Source organism: Eutrigla gurnardus (assembly GCF_963514095.1).
Source record: "Eutrigla gurnardus genome assembly, chromosome: 22".
In the NCBI taxonomy this organism is placed as follows: Eukaryota; Metazoa; Chordata; class Actinopteri; order Perciformes; family Triglidae; genus Eutrigla; species Eutrigla gurnardus.
Genome location: NC_139933.1, coordinates 15,252,414 through 15,267,798, shown reverse-complemented (window position 1 = coordinate 15,267,798; position 15,385 = coordinate 15,252,414). Strand labels below are relative to the sequence as shown.

General features: G+C 44.7%; 3 protein-coding genes across 5 annotated transcripts in view; 1 reads left to right on the top strand and 2 right to left on the bottom strand.

Annotated features, from left to right (window-relative positions):
* The first annotated feature begins 281 nt into the window (after positions 1-281).
* On the top strand, positions 282-2,564 carry LOC311032885 (endonuclease domain-containing 1 protein-like). The gene is made up of 2 exons (XM_084039957.1): positions 282-661; positions 1,836-2,564. Exons 1-2 carry the CDS (start codon positions 380-382, stop codon positions 2,454-2,456), a joined length of 903 nt encoding a protein of 300 aa, XP_083896083.1. The 5' UTR covers positions 282-379; the 3' UTR covers positions 2,457-2,564.
* A 7,531-nt stretch (positions 2,565-10,095) lies between these two features.
* On the bottom strand, positions 10,096-11,357 carry LOC311032887 (deep-sea actinoporin Cjtox I-like). The gene is made up of 3 exons (XM_084039959.1): positions 11,231-11,357; positions 10,775-10,895; positions 10,096-10,655 (listed from the first exon to the last, which is right to left on the bottom strand). The coding sequence occupies exons 2-3, from the start codon at positions 10,876-10,878 to the stop codon at positions 10,223-10,225; spliced, it is 537 nt and encodes a 178-aa protein (XP_083896085.1). The 5' UTR covers positions 10,879-10,895; positions 11,231-11,357; the 3' UTR covers positions 10,096-10,222.
* Positions 11,358-11,681: 324 nt separating this feature from the next.
* LOC311032598 (uncharacterized protein) overlaps positions 11,682-15,385 on the bottom strand; it is a 145,183-nt gene continuing 141,479 nt past the window's right edge. Inside the window, exons 1-3 of one of the 3 annotated variants that reach the window (XM_084039500.1) lie at positions 13,585-13,588; positions 12,473-12,597; positions 11,682-12,212 (exon numbers count right to left, since the gene is read on the bottom strand). In XM_084039500.1, coding sequence (XP_083895626.1) covers positions 11,783-12,212; positions 12,473-12,576 — 534 coding nt within the window. In that variant the 5' untranslated portion in view covers positions 12,577-12,597; positions 13,585-13,588 and the 3' untranslated portion in view covers positions 11,682-11,782. Of the gene's footprint in view, positions 12,213-12,472; positions 12,598-12,735; positions 12,888-13,584; positions 13,589-15,385 lie in introns of those variants that run through there. The other 2 variants (XM_084039498.1, XM_084039499.1) reach the window with 2 other exon arrangements.

The following is a 15,385-nucleotide window of genomic DNA, read 5'->3' as shown; positions in this document are numbered from 1 at the left end:
GATTAATCCACATTTCGCACAAAACAATCACAACAAACAAACATGTCCCTTTCATTGCTGAGCAGTTTTTGTTTCTGCTCCATAGTGAAGGAGCCGGTGTTTCATTGCTTCTGAATGTTAGAGGAAGTCTTTGACCCTCTTCAGGTGAAATTTACTGAAGTGCGATGGTTATGAGGATTTCTTTCCTGCAACTAACAGATGACTGAAAGTCATGTTGAAAGTCAGCTTCTGCTTTTCACCACGAGGTTCATGAAAAGAAGAACATCTAGAATCACACCTCCCTGCATTTCACGAGTGTGTGGGTGTGTGTGAGTGAAGGCATGAAACATTGTTGAAAAAATTGGCCTCTGGATTTCCCCTCCGAGCGTCCGTTATCAACATGCCACGTCTCTGTGCTCCGGCCGTGGTCGTCCTGGGCTTTGTGGCCGGGTGTTGCACGTGTTCAGCCGATGTCGGGGAGTTTGCTCCGTGCCTGCAGTTCTTCCACAAGTCTTGGCCCCCCAAAGGTCTGGCGGGGACCCCAATCTGCCAACGTTACTACAACCAGTACCGCTTCGCCACACTGTACAGCCGAGCGCGGCGCTCTCCGTGGTTCTCGGCCTACTTGTACTCGCCGCCAGCGGGAAAGAGACCCACTGCATCCTGGAAGTTTGAGCCACAGGTAAGCATGTTCTGAGGTGGTGTCGGTTCGTAGGTGTGAAACTGAGCGAGAGTCACTTAAAATTCTATATTTTTATTTTATTATAAACAGGATTTAAAAACAAGATTATGGACTTTTTGATGATACAAAGATGTTTACAGGTTTTGATTCAAATTGAGGCACTGAATCACTCATTATGTTAAGTTTAGCATCAGTTATGTAATATTGTACAGTGAAAAGCTGTTTAGAGCGAATACTAAGAAAATGAGGAAATGAACCCCAGTAAAAGAGAACTGACTCTTTGCGTTCATGGTCTGTCAGCTCTCCAAAGACCTCTGTGTTGTTTGTGTATCTGAAATATACTGAAATATCTCAAAAACAATTTGGGTTGACATTTATACATTTGAGGTCCCCAGAGGATACTAACTAATAAAATTCCCATCAGCCTCAGCTGTACTTTGTGCTTAGTGTTAATTAGCATACGTTAGCATGCTAAAAAGTTAAACTAAGATGGCGAATATGATAAACATCTAAAAATATTAGTGAGCATGTTAGCAGGCTGGTGTTAGCATTTACTTCATAGAAATAAATAGGAGTAGAATGGACGTTCATTCAAATCAATGTAGCAGGATGGTCAAAGTGATGGCCGTTTTGGTGACCGTTGTAGCTACTTCTGTATAAAGTAAACCGACTAACAGCAAGTCGCAGACTCACTGAGGTGAGCTGCTCGCTCACGTCTGATGAGTGACAACTTTATTTGTCTCATTTTCTGTAACAAGTGCTTTAAAGCAGTGAAATTAGCAGGCTAGCGCCCTTACTAGCAGACAACTGGCTAGTTAGCTAGCTCGCTAATTCTGGCAAGCTTCTATTTCTATTCTGTTACCAGTGACGGGGCACATTGGCAGCAACCTAAGACGCTATCATTAGGTCGGTGCCAAAAATGCGTCCAGAAAAATATAATATATAGGCTAATATTGTTTTTATACTTTATTGTTGATTATTTAACACATCGTTGTTTTTAATTGAAAGCAAATTATTTATTTTGCATATTTTATAAGTGGAAAGAACACTGTTCTTCATTAGCTAGTCACCTGTTAGCATGGCTGTTATCACGGGTGTTAGCATAGCTAAGGGTTCATGTCCACATAGGAGCTTCATTCATCGTTTTTGTTTCCTTTCACCCTCCTGCGAACAGTTGGCTTACCCGGGAGCCGATGGCAACATGATCCCCTTCCCCCCGGGCCCTCTAGATCAGAATGTGGTGGACAGCCAGGCCGTGGACCTGGACTACGTTAACTCCACCTATTCCCGCGGCCACTTAAACCCCAGCCTCCACCATAAGAGCCACGAGGACCGCTCCGCCACCTTCACCCTCACCAATGTGGTCCCTCAGAAGGCGGGCTCTAACGACGGGCCCTGGGAGATCCTGGAGCAGACTGTCAACCAAACCTTGGCGGCCTACTGTCTCGGCGAGGCTTATGTGGTGACCGGCATCATCCCGTACCAGAGTGGCGAGCACTGGCTCAAGAATCACCGCGTGGCCATTCCTGAGTATATGTGGTCCGCCTACTGCTGCCCAAAGTACAACAACAGTCTTCCAGAAAAACTGAGGGATGCTTTCCCATCGTATGCAGCGATCGGCCGCAATGACCGCAACAGCACCGAGGAGATAGTTCCTGTCAACAAGACGGCTAAGAGGCAGTTCAGAGGGTACGACGTGAGACAAATGCCGCTGGAGACCCTGGAGATGTATCTGAAGGACAGGTTCAATACTGTTGTCAACGTTTTTTACGAGCTGTGCTCTGGATCAGACTGATTACGTTGTATGAATAGTGTTAATGCCCCTTTGAGAAAATTACCCTACTTCTCTCTTGATGTATTATCTCAGTAAATATTGTAAACATGAGTTTCAAGTCTTCTTCAATCCAGCATGATGTTCATTTAGTATATTATGCTTTAAGGGGCATACCTGGTGATTGACAGGCCACTTCCAATGCAGTTAGCTACTAAGAAGACTTAATGGTGCTATTGACAACATTGATAACATCCAGCCACTAGATGTCGCACTCGCACTCCCCCCTTGCATTGCATTCACGTCACAACACAGCTGATTTTTTAAAATGATAAATTCACAAACAAAAAATGTTTTTCACGAGAAGGGATACTTTTGAGTCTGCACCTTTCTAAGCTCTGTGGATGTATTTTTAATTTATTTGTTAACATAAAAATCAATAATGACCTTTAAACACTTAACTGTAAAGTTGACTTTCAATCATGAAGCTAACTTTGTTAGCAGCTTTACACCAGAATTGGTGTGCCGCTCTGCGGCTCTACCACTTGTCTTCATCAGATCCACCAGTCGCTCCTCCACAGTCCAAACATCGTCACTTCCTTCATTGGTTGCAAAATTCCAAGATGGCGACAGCCAAAAGTCTTTAGGCTTGTTTGGAATCAAGCATGCGCATGCATTTGCCTCGCAAAACAAGGCATTCTGGGAAAAAAACGTCACAAATGCTGGTGATAACTTCCCTTTGCGACATGTCACATGACTTTAAAAACTTGCGGTATCTCCAGGGTACCTCCCTTCGCATGCTTTTCTCTGCAGATGGTCTGAAATAAGTGCGGACATAAGACACTCCCCTCAACGTTGCCCTAGTTGGTTAGAATTATCACGTGGTATTTCCCACGTGAGAAAATTCCTCAGCCTCCGTCAACAACGGGACTTCAAATGCTTCGGCTCGAGTTCGTCAGCGACGAAGAAAGCCAGCGCCACTGGGCAGGCCATATTCTTTGTGCAAAGTCCGTGAAGTTTCCCCTGGCGCGATAGTTTTTGTTATGTATACAATTATTAATAAAGTTTAAATTAAAAAACAAAACAAAAAAAAAGTCCGTGAAGTGCACCTGTGTCCGACTTGACGTGGTGATAACTTGGCGTGTTTATGACGAGTTCCGGCGGATCCTCTCAAGTCTCGTGCATGCATCGGCGCAAATGCATGCGATCCAAAACGCGCCCTGTAGTCCACAAACCAACGGGTGACGTCTACATCCACATCCTATAAGACACACAGCTGTCAATCAAAGAGGCCAAGCCCACAACTATGCATAACTTCAAGCCTTAATTTAACTTAAACTGATCAGTTATATAAAAGTTCACTCCCGTACAGTTGTCATGAACAGGAATATAAGCTAGAGATGCTGGAACCGGTTTTTGCACCAGGCTGTAAACATGTTTATTTCTGCTGCATTTTTACATGGAGGTCTATGAGTATGGAGCTAGAACAGTCTCATAATTCATAAATGCACACAGAAATTCATAAATGCACAAAAAAGATTTACAAATGTATTTGGGGATTTGTATATACATGTGACTCAAAACACAAATACATTTTCAATGCACACACAAATATGTTTCATTTCATATGTAAGTAAAAAATATTCACATATAAAAAACAAGATTCATAAACATATTTCCAATGCACACACAAATCTAAAAAAAAATCACAAATACATGAATGTTAAAGTATTTGCAATCTTCATGAAATACGCATTTGGGGCTTGTTACATTCATATATGAACTATTGGACCTGTATTTACAAAGTGCTTTTAATTTGTAAACCTCCCTGCATTTGTGTGTGAAACTTTTGAGACTCCCCTGACGTGACTCTGATCCACAAATGCGTTTTTTCACACCGGACCGAAAATCGGCGTCTTTGAGAGAGTCGGCGTCCGTGACATGAGTCTCCTTGGTGTGGTCGCTCGAATCGGCCCACGTCGGCGTTCATTTCAGCCGATTCAATAAAGGCGGGCTCACACCGGACCGAAAATCGGCGTCTTTGAGAGAGTCGGCGTCCGTTACATGAGTCTCCTTGGTGTGGTCGCTCGAATCGGCCCACGTCGGCGTTCATTTCAGCCGATTCAAATGTGTAATCCGCCATTCGAGTCGGTCACTCTTTTACCATTCTGATTGGTGGAGGCTAGCAGCTTGATATATATATATATATATATATATATATATATATATATATATATATATATATATATATATATATATATTGCATATGCTTCAATGTTATTCCTCTGCCTCACTGAAGGGGGCTGGCGAGAGCCTGGAAAATGGACTTCCCTTCCAGTGAAGGTATAAATAATGGGAGACCAATGCCAGGGCTAAAAGGTTTGCTTCAAACGACGGAACATAAAATAACTCGATCGACTCCTCACATTGAAAGACAAACTGCTTTGAAAATATTTGGAACCTCAAGAATAGATTTGACTCTGGACGAACGGAATAAATACTAGCAAGGGGAGGTAGGGGGCTTCTCACCCCTCATTCGCTAACATTACATCGATATCAGAGTAAGCCTTTGCTCCGTTGATTTTCCATTATACCATACCTTCACATTAAAAAAAAAAACCTAAAATAAATTTATTTTAGGTTTTTTTTTTTAATGTGAAGGTATGGTAGGTACATTTAACGTTGTTTTCTCGCTTAGATTTTTCAAAGGTTCCTGAGAAATAGACACTGTACTATCCGATAACACCGTTATTGTAACCAGCAAAAATGGTTGTGATTTGCGATGCGTATGTCAGCGAACTGTCTGACATTAGCACGTCAGCCTACGTTAGAAAGCCTGATGGTACAGACACACCAACTCCGGCAGCAGACGTCAAGTCAACGGATCCCATTCATTGTCTATGTAGAGCAGGAGCTCCGCATGATGGATACGGCACGTCGAATTGACTGCCCTGTCGCCGTACGTGAATTTGCATAAAGTTCGATGGATTGAACTTTATGCAAATGCCGTCCGTCCAACGCAATGCCGCCGGCTCCAGAAACTTCGTTCAAACTATCAAACCAGGCAGTGTTGATCAAATATGAATCCAGATTCTGTTACTGCACTACACATTTCCCGCCTCAAATGTTTTCAGAAACATGCTTTAGCGTGTAGTTTAACTGTAAAATGAGATCGTTTGTGGCCCGGCCGCCATATTGGAAACGGCAGAGCGAAACTCAAGTCCCGCCCACTTCGCAGGACGTCTATCCAATTGATCCAACTTGAACACAGAACTGCCCACTCGCCGGTGCGTTCGACGGTCCGTTGCGTCGCTGCCGGAGTTGGTGTGTCTGTACCATGACGTTTTTGAAGCGTACCAACGTCACTCCTGTCTAGTACGGCATCAAGGCAGCTACAGACCCGAAGATGACCTGATTACACGGGTTGGCCAAACGAACAAGCTTGGAATAAATATTTATGACAGCTTGCGTTCGCCGATTACTTGGACCCCCCCCCCCCCCCGAAATATTTTTATTGCAGATCTCCATGAATCACACAAATGACCTTTTTCGGAACAAAAACGGCGAATTTCGCCGAAAGGTGACAAGTTTGCATCCCTGCCAGATAACCAGTTGAATCGAAGAAGGTGGTCTAGAGAGGACCGCCTACTTCCGGTTTTCGTGTTTTTTGGCCCACAATACAGATTAGCGCCGCCTGTTGTTTTGGAGACATTACATCTCGCGCAAGCGCGGAACGTATGGCGTCGGCTGAAATTCCGTAGGTGTGAACCGCCCATGTCGTTGTTCGAGTCGGCCATATTAAGTAGCCGACGCCGAATTTACCGACGCGAGTCGGGCAGTTCTTCTGGTGTGTACACAGAGGAGGTTGTCTGTAGCCAATCAGATGTCTCCCTCCTTTACAGCCAATCACGTGAGTGTCTCCCCTCCTCCGGACGGCGGAGACGAAAGATGGCCTCTGGCAGTTCAAATGTAAGTAAAAAGTACTCATTTCTTGTGAATCTTTTACATACGGTAAGTCATATTCCGGAATTATGAATGACTGTTAAGCATGAATCGTGACGCTAAATCAGGTCTGAAACCTGTTTTCAGTGACAGAAAGTAAATGCATTCAGCTGTATTTTTTGTTTGACACTGAAATATAACAGGCGAAACATCGGAATTAATTTATTCACGGCCACATTAAGTTAAATTATTAACTTAACCGATTATCCATCTGATTATCCGTCCTGCTGCGAGCGAACAACTTCTATCAGTGGTGACTGACTGTATATAAAAGTAAAATATAGACTATAGTCTAATATACAATGAGCTCCTGACGCTCAGCTCAACGGGTGAGGAGAACACCTGTAGGCGGAGACGCTCAGAGATAAAGTCAACAGCAGCGGATCAGCTGATCTCTCCCTCCGTACAAACGCTCCGTTCTGATCCAGCTCCACTGGACTTTCAAAGTAAAGGTGCCGCAAGCTGTAAATTAGTTAAATAGTAAAACAGCAGCGCTTTTATAGCCGGTTTTATGATTAAACTCTGAACATAACCTGGTCGGGACCAGGTTATGAGCTAAGCATAAGTTACCGTGGTGATCTAAAAGAGAGCCACCTTTGTAGTACAGCCTGACTGACTGACTTGTAGTACAGACTCAACATACCTGCTAACAGTGTGCGAGTTATACCACGGTGTCCGGGGGAGCCGGGGCTGGGGGCGGGCGATCATTTTTTTTTTTGGAGGGGGGCAAAGTTTAAATGCTGATCCTGTCATTAATAGCAACAGCATATGCCTATTATAAAGAGAAAATCCGTTGCACGCACACCATAGGTCTATGTACAATATTTACATGAAACACCCGATCGATCATCATCACATCATACATCACATGGGCTATAGGGGGCGTTCACACCGAACGCGATAGACGCGAATTGAGCGGCGACTCTACATTGAAAACCAATGTAAATGGCGCGATGACACGCGATTCAGGCGGAGGCGGCGCGAATGGAGCGTCTGGCGCGATGAGACGCGGCGCGAATGGCGCGAATGGCGCGTCTGACGCGAATGAAGCGAATGGCGCGTCTGACGCGGCGCGAATAAAGTGGAAAATATCGAACTTTTCAGGCGGCATCGCGCCGCGACATCCAATCAGCGACGAGTTCAAGCCGACAGACAGATGAGCTGAGATGGACGGGCTGCATTACCAAACCCGACTCGGGAAGACCGGACCCCGGCGCGACGGGGGCCGTACCGGCCTCACACCGTCAGGGCTGAGCCTCGATCAGAAGGACTCAGGCCCCCGCGCGACACCGGGCAATCGGTCTTCCGTACGCCACATTTCCCACGTCCGCCGGGATTCGGCGCTGGGCTCTTCCCTCTTCGCTCGCCGCTACTGAGGGAATCCTAGATAGTTTATTTTCCTCCGCTTAGTAATATGCTTAAATTCAGCGGGTTGTCTCATCTGATCTGAGGTCGAATGTGGCCCCGACTCTGGGGAGAGGTGCGAGGGACGTGGCTCCCGGAGGAGGCTCACGGACTCTGGCATCGGGTACCCCGAGGCGGAGGAGGAGGGTCCGCCGACGTGACCCGCCAGCTCCCCTCAAAAATGAGCGTCATGCGCGAATGAAGCGAATGGCGCGAATGACGCTAAAAAAGTCCAAAATGATCAAGCGGCGCGATACACGCGTCCGACGCGATTGTATTCGCGTCTATCGCGTTCGGTGTGAACGCCGCATGGCTATAGGCTATAGCTGTACACAGAGCCAAACACGCGATAAGAGCAGCCAGCGGCACCAACCATGAAGCTGCGGCCTGCAGGCAGCGCCCCCACGCTTCAAGCGCCTCCGACGTGCAAGCAGGCAACACTTTTTTCATGAATCACGAACTAAAAATACAATTTTATTTCTCTTATTTTACACCTTTGAGGGAAAACCATGGCCAAAATATAATTAATTTGGCAATCATATCAATATTTTAGAGCTCCCCCCAAATTTCACAAATCATGTTTCCAGGGGAGCTCAGGTGGCCACCAGGGGAGCCATGGCTCCCCCTGCTCCCCCGTAACTCGCACCCTGCCTGCTAACCCACTAAACTGGCTTCGCAGTACACAGGACAGAGGAAAGATGAACGTTAGCGGAGCCGTAAGCTACGGCCGATGACGCCGCTGCGTGAATGACTCCTGACACTTAAACCTAACTTGCTTCTGTAATGCTAACTCTAACATGTCAAACTGTATGATGTGTTTGAGGACTAATTTATCTACCTAACCAGCATACGGTAGCACCCGAAATGGTAAACACAGCCGATAAACAACCAAACAAAAAATACAGCTGAATGCATTTACTTTCTGTCACTGAAAACAGGTTTCAGACCTGATTTAGCGTCACGATTCATGCTAAACAGTCATTCATAATTCTGGAATATGACTTATGTAAAAGATTCACAAGAAATGAGTACTTTTTACTTACATTTGAACTGCCAGAGACCATCTTTCGTCTCCGCCGTCCGGAGGAGGGGAGACACTCACGTGATTGGCTGTAAAGGAGGGAGACATCTGATTGGCTACAGACAACCTCCTCTTAGAAAAAACGCATTTGTGGATCAGAGTCACGTCAGGGGAGTCTCAAAAGTTTCACACACAAATGCAGGGAGGTTTACAAATTAAAAGCACTTTGTAAATACAGGTCCAACAGTTCATATATGAATGTAACAAGCCCCAAATGCGTATTTGATGAAGATTGCAAATACTTTAACATTCATGTATTTGTGATTTTTTTTTTAGATTTGTGTGTGCATTGGAAATATGTTTATGAATCTTGTTTTTTCTATGTGAATATTTTTTACTTACATGTGAAATGAAACATATTTGTGTGTGCATTGAAAATGTATTTGTGTTTTGAGTCACATGTATATACAAATCCCCAAATACATTTGTAAATCTTTTTTGTGCATTTATGAATTTCTGTGTGCATTTATGAATTATGAGACTGTTCTAGCTCCATATTATGAGGATTTACTCACTTTTGGAGCCTCAAGTGGCCACTTGAGAAACTGCAGGCCTTGGCTAGCCATTCTCACTCGTTATGCTAAGCTAAGCTAACTAGCTGCCGGCTCTAGCTTCTTATTTACTCTTCATTCATGAGTGGTGTCAATCTTCTCATCTAACATCTTGGCAAGAAAGTGAATCTAAAACTCTTCCTGCAGGCATTTGACGCTGAAAATCACTGTTTCATACACTTCAAAATACGGAGAATAATTGTACAGAAAGTAGAATGGTTTGGTAGCCTGAATGCAATACAGAATGCAGGTTTAAAGTTGTACATGCATTACATACTTGTGACCACTAGGTGGTGACCTCGTACCACACATGTAGAGTGGCTTCTCCTGACTGCATACTTTTTGTTTACCATAAAGTTTAATCTCTACAGATGTCATTGATAAAGACACAGCAGACCGCATTGACTTGGAAATCAATGCATCTATTATTATTATTATTATTATTATTATTATTATTATTATTCATATGAATCTTCATAAGGAGCTGCTTTCTGAACACCAAGTAGAAATTAGATGTTATGCTTTCAGAGATGACTCATCCAGGCGAACGTCGACCTGCTCCACCAGTTGGACTCGACTGTTCGCCAATACTTTTTTTTGTTCTTGTAATGATCGCAGAGACACATTTTCTCGTATCAGACTGAGGTTTATTGCATGAACAGGTGGTACAGCAGCACACAGGTGCAACCAGGGCTACATGTATCGAACATTAAACACTGGTGTGCCACAAATGTGGCTTACTGATGGTGTTGTTACGACCAACTGAAGAGCTTGTCCCACACCTCCACCTTCATTATGGACCTGCCCATCGGGGACATGGTTGCCATGATGTCTAAGGACCTGCCCTGGTGCACCATGCCGCAGCCTTTGGCTTCCTCCCTCACAAAGCTATTCGGCTGCTCATAATACATATTTTTGTACAGCGCCTCGTTGCACTCTGTGTTCTCTGTGAACACCCCCACTGCCAACCAGTTCTTGTACGCGTTGTTGTCGTAGGGGACGGAGAACATTATGGCGACTTTCTCTTTGATTTCTTTGGAATTTTTTTCTAACAGGTTGTAGGTCAGTACACCCACAGCACCCACGGCTTTTCCGCTGGTCTTGCTGAAGTTGCACACCTCGGTTTTCAGCGGGCGCACGGTGGGCTGAGGTGGGCTGTGGCAGTTGCCGCTTTCCAGGTAAACCCTTATTTTAAGGCAGACAAGAGAAAGGGAGTAAAAGTAAGAGCAAAAACTAGACAATAATCAACGCAGACAATGTACCCTTTTACATCAACAATATCACCTTTTAAGTGTTGCACTTACTTGGGGTCGATTAGGCAGTAGTTCTGGGTGAGGTTCGTGATCTCAATGGTGACATTTCTTCTGCTCGTGAGGTTAGCGGCCAACGCCTCCGCTGTTTCACTCATGTTGTCGCTGGTAACGGCTGCGACAGAGCAGGATCACATTGGAGCACTTTAACATAAAATACTGCTGCTAACACTTCTGTTTGCTTTTTCACATCTTGTTTTCTCAACTCAAAGTATTTATATAACAATTGTTACCATTTACAATGTGTGCTCTTAATTGCAGTGTTATTTTATTTCTATTTAATTTTTTTCTTTCTTTCATTTGAGTTGTTGAGTCTGCACCGAGACTAAGAATTTCATTGCTGGTAACAAATGACTGCGTTGCTACCAAGTACATGACAATAAAGAATCTTGAAATTTAATTTAAAAACTATCCAAAAATCCAAATACAGAACAGAAATAAGCGGCTTACCTGTCTAGATCACAGGTGTGTTGCTCTCTCCGACGATGTCAGATGTGATACACAGGGTTCAGTCTTTGGATCGGTCTAGTTGGGACACCTAAAACCTCCCCCAAAAACAGTCTCCGCCCACAGCAGACACCTTACACGCCCCTGCATCAAAGCGTTTGTCCTCGACCGCCAGCTGAGGAATGAGGACAGGGTGTAGCCGACATCACTGTGGTAATTGGTTTTGTTTTTATAGCCAAGCTACGATCCGGTTTGTTTGGCTCCGTGTGACGCTGTCTCACAGCTGGCTGCCTCTTCAGGTACTGTACCTTTAATCTCTGTGATGTCGTTTTCACCGCCTGCTCTGCGTTTATGGGTTTTATACGGAGAGATGTGTTAGCCTTGTTGTTGCTGCTTGCAAACGTTTGTGACCGCGTGTGTAACAACTCAAAACACATAAATGACAAGAAACCAATTGTTGTTTTTTTTATCTTTTATTTAAAGCACCCATACATGACATGAATGACACACATTGTATGCGGGTTCTCAGGAATATAGCATGCAACCATGTGCTTGCTATCTGCCCATCTTGTCGTAAAGCTCCACTTTAATAATGGCCTTGCCCTCGTCGGACATGCAGGCCCTCATTTCCACCGCCGCCCCCTTGTACGTCACCCCCGAGCCGTCGGCCTCGTGGCGCACAAAGCGCTTGCACTCCTTGTCATTGTACATGTGATCGAACAGCTTATCGTCGCACGCCCGCGACTTCTCGAACATTCCCACCCCGAGCCAGTTCTTGTAGAAGTTGTAGTCGAACGGCACCGAGAACATGATGGCGATCAGCTCGTTGCACTCGCGCTTGTGCATGTTGAACATCTCGTAGGTCATGACGCCCACGGCGCCCGACGCCGTGTTGTCGTCCTTGGTGAACGAGCACACCTCGGCTTTCTGGCTGCGCAGGGTCGGCTGTGGCGGCGAGAAGACGAAGCCGCTCTCCATGTGGACCCTGCAGGGCGGGAAGACGCAGTAAGTTACTTTACTCACATTAAAATTCTAACAACACAATTTACAAATACTCCTACACAAGTAAAAGTCCCTCCATTTACACAAAGAGACACAAAAATGGACATTCATAAAAGAACCATGTTTCATTAAATCATCGGCTGTTATTAAAACCACTTATTTACTTATAAATGGACCTTGTCTTTTAGACATGTTTACTTATTTACAGTATCTATTAAATGGAGTAGGAGCAGCGATGCTTACTTTGGGTTGACGAGGCAGTAGACAGAGCTGACGTTGGTGAACTCGATGGTGCAGTTGCGGTTGGTGGTTAGGGTGTGGGAGTGGGCCTCCGCGGTCTCAGGCATGGTGGCGGCTGTTGGAGACGGCTGGAGGATGAGAAAAAGATATAACACAAACACAATATAATCTAATAAAACATCAAAAGGCATCTATTAATATCACCACTAGCTTTTCTATATCCAGTTGTGAATATTTAATAATCGTGTCAAAGCAGATGTACTTACGTTACTTTATGTCACACACACAGGATGGCAGAGAGTCCACTGAAAACAGGTTGGAGTTTGGTTTGGAGACGAGGACGAGGACACACCTCCCAGTAACAGACACACCTCATACAGTAGGTATGTGTGTGCTCACAGGCAATGTCAGGTGTGTGTGTTGGTTTAAACCCGGTCGGTCTGAAGCTCCAGGAAATAGACTGGACGATAGAGAGGCTAAGTCCCGCCCCTTCCTGTGGACCAACATGGGGTCTTTTTTCAGAAGAAATATGTACGGCAGTCCTTGTTGATCCTGTTTGAATTGTACCATGAATTACACATATCGTGCTCGTCAATTTAAAAGATAATTCTAGACTTCAAAGAAAGTAGCATTTTGCAATATAGCTAACCATTACAATTTAGAAATTAGAAAGACAACACATCCAGCAATTGCGTATTTTTCTGAAGCAACGATGTGCTGAAGGCACATAGCCTGTATGTAAGAAGTGAATGTCATCATGGTGACTTCACATCAGTTTGTGGACTACGGTTTTGAAGCTTCAAGTTCGGCATTTTGGCCATTGGCATCTTGGATTTGTGCAACCAGTGAAGGAAGCGACCATATTTGGACTGTGGAGGAGTGACGGGTGCATCTGATGAACTCAAGCGGCAGAGCGACACCCCAAACAGCAACCTTACTGGATCTGGATCCATGTGGATTCTGGTGTGAAGCTGCTAATAAAGTTAGCTTCATAATTCAAGGTCAACTTTACAGCTAAGTGTTAAAGTCGTCTTAGTAGCTAACTGTATTTGAGGTCAGAGAACTCAATGACTAATGACTTTCTTGACTTGCAAATCTTTTAAATTGACAAACATGTTATTTATGGTACAATTCAAACGGGATCATGGCTGACACTGGTCACTGGTGAAATACCTGAATGTCTGTTAAGCTCTGAGTGAGCAGCAGCCCCACCCCAGACAGTACTACATCTAATGATGATGACTCACAGTAGATCAAGTCTGTCGAGCCTCCTGAACTGGTTCATATGAAAGACCTCATTCTGGTGGTTGGCAGTAAATAACTGCTTCTTAAAGGTTCTGTTGTTTCATAACATTCGTGTGACAAAGTTGATGAATGAAGACAACCTGAAGGATCAGCCTTCCTTTGTCTTCCTGCTTTATGTTTGAGGAACCTGTTCCAGCAGGCAGCGAATTGAAGAGATGGATCGCATTCGAGCAAGTTAGCTGTCGATCGGAGGGAACAGCAAACAGTCATTTGGACGTGGATGGATTATTAATGGGAAAAAGTACTCCAAGTATGCGAAAAATACCACAGATTCAAAACCAACACAATAATTCACAAAACCACCTTAAAGAGATGCAACATATCCATAAAGAGGTGACACATGTCCACAAAGAGATGCAACATGTCCACAAAGAGGTGCAACATGTCCACAAAGAAATGCAACATGTCCATTAAAGAGGTGCAACATATCCACAAAGCGGTGCAACATGTCCCGAAGACGTGCAACATGTCCACAAAGGCGTGCAACATGTCCACAAAGACGTGCCATATGTCCACAAAGAGATGCAACATGTCCACAAAGAGATGCAAGATGTCCACAAAGAGGTGCAACATATCCACAAAGAGGTGCAATATGTCCACAGAGAGATGCAACATGTCCCGAAGACGTGCAACATGTCCACAAAGACGTGCAATATGTCCACAAAGAGATGCAACATGTCCACAAAGAGATGCAACATCAAATGGTAAATGGCTTCATTTATATAGTGCTTTTGTCCAAAGCGCTTTACAGGAATGACTGACATTCACCCATTCACACACACATTCACACACCGACGGCAGAGTCAACCACGCAGGGCGACAGCCAGCTCGTCAGGAGCAATTAGGGTGAGGTGTGTTGCTCAGGGACACCAGGTACTCAGCTAGGAGGAGCCGGGGATTAAACCAGCAATCTTGTGGTTACCAGCCAACCCGCTCTACCTCCTGAGCTAACCCCCCCCAACATGTTGACAGAGATGCAACATGTCGACAAAGAGGTGCAACATGTCCACAAAGAGATGCAACATGTCCACAAAGAGGTGCAACATGTCCACAAAGAGGTGCAACATGTCCACAAAGAGATGCAACATGTCCACAAAGAGATGTAACATGTTCACAAAGAGGTGCAACATGTCGACAAAGAGGTGCAACATGTCCACAAAGAGATGCAACATCCCCACAAAGAGATGCAACATGTCCACAAAGAGATGCAACATGTCCACAAGGAGATGCAACATGTCCACAAAGAGATGCAACATGTCCACAAGGAGATGCAACTTGTTCACAAAGAGATGCAACATGTCCACAAAGAGGTGCAACATGTCCACAAGGAGATGCAACATGTCCACAAAGAGATGTAACATGTTCACAAAGAGATGCAACATGTCCACAAAGAGATGCAACATGTCCACAAGGAGATGCAACATGTCCACAAGGAGATGCAACATGTTCACAAAGAGATGCAACATGTCCACAAGGAGATGCAACATGTCCACAAAGAGATGCAACATGTCCACAAGGAGATGCAACATGTCCACAAAGAGATGCAACATGTCCACAAGGAGATGCAACTTGTTCACAAAGAGATGCAACATGTCCACAAAGAGGTGCAAC

What these genes read in the sequence shown, in the direction of transcription:
- LOC311032885 (XM_084039957.1), top strand. Translation starts at nt 380, where the DNA reads ATGCCACGTCTCTGTGCTCCGGCCGTGGTCGTCCTGGGCTTTGTGGCC. An exon ending in CCTGGAAGTTTGAGCCACAG is followed by an intron (nt 662 to 1,835) that starts GTAAGCATGTTC and finishes TCCTGCGAACAG; the next exon opens with TTGGCTTACCCGGGAGCCGA.
- LOC311032887 (XM_084039959.1), bottom strand. Translation starts at nt 10,878, where the DNA reads ATGAGTGAAACAGCGGAGGCGTTGGCCGCTAACCTCACGAGCAGAAGA. An exon ending in TACTGCCTAATCGACCCCAA is followed by an intron (nt 10,656 to 10,774) that starts GTAAGTGCAACA and finishes CCTTAAAATAAG; the next exon opens with GGTTTACCTGGAAAGCGGCA.